This window comes from Tachypleus tridentatus, chromosome 3 (genome assembly GCF_004210375.1).
Source record: "Tachypleus tridentatus isolate NWPU-2018 chromosome 3, ASM421037v1, whole genome shotgun sequence".
NCBI lineage: Eukaryota > Metazoa > Arthropoda > Merostomata > Xiphosura > Limulidae > Tachypleus > Tachypleus tridentatus.
The window spans coordinates 106,949,019-106,959,230 of record NC_134827.1 but is presented as its reverse complement, the minus strand read 5'-3'; the positions used below and the strand labels follow the sequence as shown (position 1 = coordinate 106,959,230).

The 10,212-nt window shown below is 35.2% G+C and overlaps 1 protein-coding gene across 1 annotated transcript in view; it reads left to right on the top strand.

Annotated features, from left to right (window-relative positions):
- The first annotated feature begins 355 nt into the window (after nt 1–355).
- LOC143247690 (allene oxide synthase-lipoxygenase protein-like) overlaps nt 356–10,212 on the top strand; it is a 36,913-nt gene continuing 27,056 nt past the window's right edge. Inside the window, exon 1 of the mRNA XM_076496084.1 lies at nt 356–987. Coding sequence (XP_076352199.1) covers nt 499–987 — 489 coding nt within the window. The 5' untranslated portion in view covers nt 356–498. The remainder of the gene's footprint in view (nt 988–10,212) is intronic.

Sequence of the window (10,212 nt, the reverse complement as noted above, 5' to 3'; positions counted from 1 at the left end):
GTGCAGTTAATCCAGCTAATTAATGTTAGGATTCCATGTGGGTTTTAAATAGAAAATGAAAGATTTCCCCAAATATTTTAGCACGTTATTTATAGTGAGTTTTGTAGTGGACAAACACGCACACAGGAAAGAGTAAATAACATGAATTCTACTTATATAAAACGTTGTAAAAATGTATATTTGCAATTTTAACGTTTCCAGTCCATCATCTTGTCGCTTCTGTTCGTACATCCCACTACGTACGAGTACTTCATCACGTGCATTTAGAATATTATTCTTCGCAGGTGGTTTTAGCATTACGTCATCATAATAGTCGTACCATATTGGTTAGTGTTCCTCAGAGTCCACAGTATCTAGTCAACATAAAAACCTTCTCAACTACGTTCTACGGTACGAGATTGTCTTGAAAATATTGTACAAGATAGGTATTCTATATTTTACTTTGGTAAAAACGAACTTTAGCTGCAACAAACAAACAACAACGACAGTTTTGAGAAAATGGGTGGCGCTGTGGCTAGGATAACTGGTGAACATATAGTCTATGTCCGCACGGGAGACAGAAAGGGCGCAGGAACTGACGCCAATGTATTCATGATCCTCCATGACGAGGAGGGTACAAAGACCCCAGCAATGAAGTTGAACAGTTTTCTCAGAAACGACCACGAGCGGGGGGACACGGGCTCTTACTACTTTCCCAAGATAGAGGGATTTGGTAGGGTCAGTAAAATTGAGTTGTGGAGAGACTCATTCGGCCTCGCCGACGATTGGTTCGTGGACCGAGTGGCCCTGGAGTACCGAAAAGAGAAGAAATTGAAGGTTTACTTCCCCATTAACCGCTGGATCAAACCCAACAAGAGATATATATTTAAACTATATGACTGCAGCTTGCCACAGGAAGACGAACACCAACAGCAACGTTCAGAAGAACTGGCCGAGAAAAAGCAGCTCTATGAATACACACAGAACATCGAGGGGGGTCCGGTTCAGGTACTCATCTTTATAACTTCTTGTTATCGTAAAGCATAAATAGTAAGCCACACACTTACTAGTGTTTTCAGCTAAAGTTAGTTTTACGTTCGACATTAACGTTACAACATTTCTTTAAGTGACTGAAACCTGTTGAATCCAAACCAAGTGATTCACTTGTTGCTTGTAAAGAAAAAATTTGAAACTATGGTTTCGAAACCAATTTTTAATCATGCGGAAATAAAAAAGAATAAGTAATGTATTGAATGTTATAAAGTAAACCGTTTTAAAAACACACCCGATGTTATAAAGTAAACCGTTTTAAAAACACACCGGATGTTATAAAGTAAACCGTTTTAAAAACACACCGGATGTTATACAGTAAACCGTTTTAAAAACACACCGGATGTTATACAGTAAACCGTTTTAAAAACACACCGGATGTTATACAGTAAACCGTTTTAAAAACACACCGGATGTTATACAGTAAACCGTTTTAAAAACACACCGGATGTTATAAAGTAAACCGTTTTAAAAACACACCGGATGTTATACAGTAAACCGTTGTAAAAACACACCGGATGTTATACAGTAAACCGTTGTAAAAACACACCGGATGTTATACAGTAAACCGTTGTAAAAACACACCGGATGTTATACAGTAAACCGTTGTAAAAACACACCAGATGTTATAAAGTACACCGTTTTAAAAACACACCGGATGTTATAAAGTAAACCGTTTTTTTTTTCATCTAACGTTGTACTATTGAGAAAAAAACTATAATTTAGTTTATTTTTTGTTAACAAAAAACTAAACAATGGGCTATCTGAAGAGAAGACTTAAGAACGTACTGGCTGTGAAAAATTGAAACATTTTTATATTTGGAACTGCATGGTCAATTAGGTGGTTTGTCCAAAAATGTATGATCAATTAGGTGGTTTGTCCAAAACTGTATGGTCAATTAGGTGGTTTGTCCAAAACTGTATGGTCAATTAGGTGGTTTGTCCAAAACTGTATGATCAATTAGGTGGTTTGTCCAAAACTGTATGATCAATTAGGTGGTTTGTCCAAAACTGTATGATCAATAAGGTGGTTTGTCCAAAACTGTATGATCAATAAGGTGGTTTGTCCAAAACTGTATGATCAATTAGGTGGTTTGTCCAAAACTGTATGATCAATAAGGTGGTTTGTCCAAAACTGTATAGTCAATAAGGTGGTTTGCCCAAAACTGTATGATCAATAAGGTGGTTTGTCCAAAACTGTATGATCAATAAGGTGGCTTGTCCAAAACTGTATGATCAATAAGGTGGCTTGTCCAAAACTGTATGGGCAATAAGGTGGTTTGTCCAAAACTGTATGGTCAATTTGGTGGTTTATCTAAACTAGAAGGTAACTCACGTCTCTTTCAGAAAAGCCATCAATAATTGGTATTTCATAACAAGTTTCCATATCTTAATTTCTAGCTATATAGTTCCTGATATGTCTATCTAATGAATTGTGTAATACACTAATTACCTGGATTAATAACCTAATTAAATTGTGATAATTATATATATGTATAATTAACCGGATAAATTATGGTTTAATACACGTTTGTAGTAAAGCACAATGCTTTACAATGGGCTATCTGTTCTCGCTGCCCACTTCGAGTATTGAAACCGGATATTTAATGTTATAAGCCCACTGACTTACTGCTGAGCCATCGGGGGCACAACATGTTTCACCTTTGACAAACTATCAAAGTATAATAACCGAAAAATATCATAAAACTAGACTCTAATCTATGTTTGTTGAATTTTGTACAAAACAACTCGAGGGTTATCTGGACATAGCCGTCTTTACTGTTCAAGTGATAGACTAGAGGGTATGTAGCTAGCCACCAACACCCACCACCAGTAAGCACCCTTTATAACACAATCACTAACCCCAGGTGCGCAGCGCGTTCATTTTTGGCGGTAACGAAATGTGTCCTTAGTGGTATAAACTGCGGTCAAACAATCGTAATGAACGGGTAATTCTTTAGTGTGTTTGTTTTGAATTTCGCGCGAAGCTACACGAGGTCTATCTGTCTAGCCGTCCATAATTTAATGGTATAAAACTTGAGGGAAGGTAGCTAGTCATCACCCCCCACCACCAATTGTTGGGCTACTCTTTTACCAACGAATAGTTGGACTGACTGTCTCAATAACATCCACACGACTAAACGGACGAGCCTCTTTGGTGTGATAGGAATTCGAACCTCGATCCTCAGATTACGAGTCGAGTGCTTGAACCATCTGGCCATGCCAGACATCTTTAGTGTGATACTGATAAATGACCTTTAACCTCAGCCTGTTACCAAGACACAACTTGTGACTCAACTGAGTATTGTACAAGTAGTTGTTTTCAGTGTTAATTCTAACGTGTACAAAAATAAAAGTATATGTATATTTGTGTGTACCTGTATTCAGTTAGAAAATAAGGGGAGAAAAACAACAACTTTGATACATCCAACATTTTAGAAACGGCAGAAATCATCACATAAATAAATACATAAACTTGTCTACCGTGATCACATTCCATGACACTCTGGAGAGAAAAGCTGTCTGACATGCTATCTGTACTATGCCTATTGTGTGTTCGAAACCGATTTTGTGGCGTTGTATTCCTCAGTTTTACCTCTGAGCCGCCAGGAAGCATTACTGTTTGTGTATTGTGATTTCTTTTAGAATAAAAAGGACACTAGGTTAGAAGAAAAATATATCACGTCAAGTTGATAAGTTTAAAGAGATCAACAGAAAAAAAAATAAGGAAAATCTTCTAAGGAAAAGATATCAACAAGAATGATGGAGTTAGCTTGGTTAAACGGTTCGAGAGTCAAACAAAATGGCGGATGTTAAACTGATATCTCCTGATGAAACGGTTCAACAGTCAAACAAAATGACGGATGTTAAACTGATATTTTCAGATGAAACGGTTCAACAGTCAAACAAAATGGCGGATGTTAAACTGATATTTTCAGATGAAACGGTTCAACAGTCAAACAAAATGGCGGATGTTAAACTGATTTTTTCAGATGAAACGGTTCAACAGTCAAACAAAATGGCGGATGTTAAACTGATTTTTTCAGATGAAACGGTTCAACAGTCAAACAAAATGGCGGATGTTAAACTGATATTTCCAGATGAAACGGTTCAACAGTCAAACAAAATGGCGGATGTTAAACTGATATTTCCAGATGAAACGGTTCAACAGTCAAACAAAATGGCGGATGTTAAACTGATATTTCCAGATGAAATGGTTCAACAGTCAAACAAAATGGCGGATGTTAAACTGATATTTCCAGACAGATGTGATGCACTACTTAATAAAATGAAACTGACATGTAGTTAATGAAGATTTTTCATGTTGGGTACGCACTTGTAAAGAAGCTCTTTCATGTTGAACAGATACATATTTTGATCATGTTGAAGATACATGTATCGAAGTTATTTGATGAAACATGTCCCTACTGAGCATTTCGATGCTAACATAGATACAACGACATTTCGTAATACTGAACATACAATCAACTGATGTTAATTCACACCGATAACACACCAAGTGAAAGTGGAGTTACTTCATGTTGATCATGTCCTTACTCTAGATGTTTATTATTATTGTTAATGATGTCCACCAGGGGGACTGAAACGTTTAGTTTCTCAGTGTCTAATCCTGCAAGTTTTATATTCTGCCCTTCGGAATACGAAGGTAAACACTGGAGTTCACTACATCCATAAAACTAAGCAAGGAGTCAACAAATATGGCCGACTTTAATGTATACAACTTGTGTACCTGTGCCTGAAAGATAATTTCTATTTAGCTGACAACTAAACACCTGCATTCCAACGAACGAAGCAGGTGCACCCCCTATATACTGGTACACACATATATACCAGTACTACCGGTACAAATAATAATAATAATGAGTCTTAGCTCGGCATCGTGGATTTGATAGAAACCCCATCTGTTAGCATGACGTGGTAAATTATGTAAATTTATATTCAGTTCCGTACTTGCACAAAACATCGGGCAGGCAGTAGAGCTTCATTATCCCTGATTGTTAAAGGGTACAATGTAGCTCTAATGTTTGACCTTCAGAGGTTACAGTGTAACCCTGGTCATTGGAGGGTGTAATCTAACTATATGTTAATTTCACGCACATGAACCCGCCATAACAGTTATAAAACATTACTGCCGAACTTCTATGATTCTTTGTGGTGGACAATGCGACTAAAAAGGTTGATAACGACGAACAGGTGGAGTGAAATTATCTCTCATCTTTGGAGGATATGGTGTAACAATGTGATTTTTTGAGGATATGGTGTAACAATGTGATTTTTTGAGGATATGGTGTAACAATGTGATTTTTAAGGATATGGTGTAACTTTGTCAGGTCTCCAGAGGATTCATTATAACTCTTATAATGTTTTCAGATGTTACAGTGTAACTATTCCTGATTTTAATAAGGTACTATGTAACTACATTTTTAAGGGTACCGTATTTCTCTGTTTCTGATAGCTACAGGGTAAAACTGAACGTCAACACTGGAGTTCAGAGTTTAATCCTGTGACAGAACATTCACTTCACCAAACAGTGTTTACTACTATAATTTAAACCACGACTGAAACACAGCTGGCCCCTGTGAACCGGATTAAGTCTTGCGATAATATTCATGATCAATATGCAAAAACATTAACAACAATAATAAACCTGTTAAGTCGATAAAGTTTTTACGAACCATTCTAAAAAACAAGCCTGAAGCAGAAATTTATTGAAAAGGTTCATGTATTTTGACTGAGTGAAATATCTTATTTTGTTGGCTAACATGTTGTATTGTAAGAATATTAAAAATGGCTGGATATTTTAGAACAATACACAAGTCTTACTTTATGATAAATGTAGATTAACAATCGGAATCGGTATTAATAGTATATCAGATTCCAATATATTCTAACAAAACATTATTCTCTACTATTCCAACAATATATTTTAACATTGTATTGTTCGAACATTATATTAGCCGCTGTTTGTGAATATATTATATACTAATAACAATAAATCTATATAATGGAGGAGTCATCGTGTTTCTAGAGGAACTTCTCATAAAAATAGAACGAATTCACGTTTTTTTTCATCAAATTTAGTAACATAATGAATAAAACAAACCGCTCTGTTAACTGTGTAGAATAAAAACATCACATAAACAAAATAACTGACACTAAATCATTTCTTTCACCCAAATTTCCGACACAAATATAGTTTGTTTGAAGTTAATCGCAAAGTTACACAATGGGCTATCTATGCTCTGCTCACTACAGGTATCGAAACCAAGTTTTCTAAATTTTAAGTTCGCAGAAGTACCGCTGTACCACTTGTAGGGGGTTATATTATAATAAAAAGAATACAAATTTAAAACAGTCTCCTATTTTAGTATATTTCTAGGTAACGTACAATTTATCAAGTTTATGATATGAGACGAAAACTAATAAAGCGAACAGGAAAGTGACTTCATAACAATAAGATTTAATCTGTTTTGCATGGTATTAAACTAGGAATAGGGTTAACACTTAAGAGCTTCACTTTTTTGCACGGTATTAAACTAGGAATAGGGTTAACACTTAAGAGCTTCACTTTCTTGCATGGTATTAAACTAGGAATAGGGTTAACACTTAAGAGCTTCACTTTTTTGCATGGTATTAAACTAGGAATAGGGTTAACACTTAAGAGCTTCACTTTTTTGCACGGTATTAAACTAGGAATAGGGTTAACACTTAAGAGCTTCACTTTTTGCACGGTATTAAACTAGGAATAGGGTTAACACTTAAGAGCTTCACTTTTTTGCATGGTATTAAACTAGGAATAGGGTTAACACTTAAGAGCTTCACTTTTTTGCATGGTATTAAACTAGGAATAGGGTTAACACTTAAGAGCTTCACTTTTGCACGGTATTAAACTAGGAATAGGGTTAACACTTAAGAGCTTCACTTTTGCACGGTATTAAACTAGGAATAGGGTTAACACTTAAGAGCTTCACTTTTTGCATGGTATTAAACTAGGAATAGGGTTAACACTTAAGAGCTTCACTTTTTTGCATGGTATTAAACTAGGAATAGGGTTAACACTTAAGAGCTTCACTTTTTGCACGGTATTAAACTAGGAATAGGGTTAACACTTAAAAGCTTCACTTTTTTGCATGGTATTAAACTAGGAATAGGGTTAACACTTAAGAGCTTCACTTTTTGCACGGTATTAAACTAGGAATAGGGTTAACACTTAAGAGCTTCACTTTTGTGCATGGTTTTAAACTAGAAATAGGGTTAACACTAAAGAGCTTCACTTTTTGCATGGTATTAAACTAGGAATAGGGTTAACACTTAAGAGCTTCACTTTTTGCATGGTATTAAACTAGGAATAGGGTTAACACTTAAGAGCTTCACTTTTTTGCATGGTATTAAACTAGGAATAGGGTTAACACTTAAGAGCTCCACTTTTTTGCATGGTTTTAAACTAGGAATAGGGTTAACACTTAAGAGCTTCACTTTTTGCACGGTATTAAACTAGGAATAGGGTTAACACTTAAAAGCTTCACTTTTTTGCATGGTATTAAACTAGGAATAGGGTTAACACTTAAGAGCTTCACTTTTTGCACGGTATTAAACTAGGAATAGGGTTAACACTTAAGAGCTTCACTTTTGTGCATGGTTTTAAACTAGAAATAGGGTTAACACTAAAGAGCTTCACTTTTTGCATGGTATTAAACTAGGAATAGGGTTAACACTTAAGAGCTTCACTTTTTTGCATGGTTTTAAACTAGGAATAGGGTTAACACTTAAGAGCTTCACTTTTTTCCATGGTATTAAACTAGGAATAGGGTTAACACTTAAGAGCTCCACTTTTGCATGGTTTTAAACTAGGAATAGGGTTAACACTTAAGAGCTTCACTTTTTTTGCATGGTGTTAAACTAGAATAGGGTTAACACATAAGAGCCTCACTTTTTTCATGGTATTAAACTAGGAATAGGGTTAACACTTAAGAGCTTCACTTTTTTGCATGGCATTAAACTAGGAATGGAGTTAACACTTAAGAGCTTCACTTTTTGCATGGTATTAAACTAGGAATAGGGTTAGCACTTAAGAACTTCACTTTTTTTCATGGTATTAAACTAGGAATAGGGTTAGCACTTAAGAGCTTCATCTTTTTTCATGGTATTAAACTAGGAATAAAGTTAACACGTAAGAGCTACACTTTTTTGCATGGTATTAAACTAGGAATAGGGTTAACACTAAAGAGCTTCACTTTTTTGAATGGTATTAAACTAGGAATAGGGCTAACACTAAAGAGCTTCACTTTTTTGAATAGTATTAAACTAGGAATAGGGTTAGCACTTAAGAGCTTCACTTTTTTTCATGGTATTAAACTAGGAATAGGGTTAGCACTTAAGAGCTACACTTTTTTGCATGGCATTAAACTAGAAATAGGGTTAGCACTTAAGAGCTTCACTTTTTTGCATGGCATTAAACTAGAAATAGGGTTAGCACTTAAGAGCTTTACTTTTTTGCATGGTATTAAACTAGGAATAGGGTTAACACTTAAGAGCTTCACTTTTGTGCATGGTTTTAAACTAGAAATAGGGTTAACACTTAAGAGCTTCACTTTTGTGCATGGTTTTAAACTAGAAATAGGGTTAACACTTAACAGCTTCACTTTTTTGCATGGTATTAAACTAGGAATAGGGTTAACACTAAAGAACTTCACTTTTTTGAATGGTATTAAACTAGGAATAGGGTTAACACTAAAGAGCTTCACTTCTTTGAATGGTATTAAACTAGGAAAAGGGTTAGCACTTAAGAGCTTCACTTTTTTTCATGGTATTAAACTAGGAATAGGGTTAGCACTTAAGAGCTACACTTTTTTGCATGGCATTAAACTAGAAATAGGGTTAGCACTTAAGAGCTTCACTTTTTTGCATGGTTTTAAACTAGGAATAGGGTTAACACTAAAGAGCTTCACTTTTTTGCATGGTATTAAACTAGGAATAGGGTTAGCACTTAAGAGCTTCACTTTTTTTTCATGGTATTAAACTAGGAATAGGGTTAGCACTTAAGAGCTTCACCTTTTTTCATGGTATTAAACTAGGAATAGGGTTAACACGTAAGAGCTACACTTTTTTGCATGGTATTAAACTAGGAATAGGGTTAACACTTAAGAGCTTCACTTTTTTGCATGGTATTAAACTAGGAATAGGGTTAACACTAAAGAGCTTCACTTTTTGAATGGTATTAAACTAGGAATAGGGTTAGCACTTAAGAGCTTCACTTTTTGAATGGTATTAAACTAGGAATAGGGTTAGCACTTAAGAGCTTCACTTTTGCATGGCATTAAACTAGAAATAGGGTTAGCACTTAAGAGCTTCACCTTTTTCATGGTATTAAACTAGGAATAGGGTTAACACGTAAGAGCTACACTTTTGCATGGTATTAAACTAGGAATAGGGTTAGCACTTAAGAGCTTCACTTTTTTTCATGGTATTAAACTAGGAATAGGGTTAGCACTTAAGAGCTTCACCTTTTTTCATGGTATTAAACCAGGAATAGGGTTAACACGTAAGAGCTACATTTTTTTGCATGGTATTAAACTAGGAATAGGGTTAACACTTTAGAGCTTCACTTTTTTGCATGGTATTAAACTAGGAATAGGGTTAACACTAAAGAGCTTCACTTTTTTGAATGGTATTAAACTAGGAATAGGGTTAACACTAAAGAGCTTCACTTTTTTGAATGGTATTAAACTAGGATTAGGGTTAGCACTTAAGAGCTTCACTTTTTTGAATGGCATTAAACTAGAAATAGGGTTAGCACTTAAGAGCTTCACTTTTTTGCATGGCATTAAACTAGAAATAGGGTTAGCACTTAAGAGCTTCACTTTTTTTCATGGTATTAAACTAGGAATGGGGTTAACACGTAAGAGCTACACTTTTTTGAATGGTATTAAACTAGGAATAGGGTTAGCACTTAAGAGCTTCACTTTTTTGAATGGTATTAAACTAGGAATAGGGTTAGCACTTAAGAGCTTCACTTTTTTGCATGGCATTAAACTAGAAATAGGGTTAGCACTTAAAAGCTTCACTTTTTTGCATGGTATTAAACTAGGAATAGGGTTAACACTTAAGAGCTTCACTTTTTGCACGGTATTAAACTAGGAATAGGGTTAACACTTAAGAGCT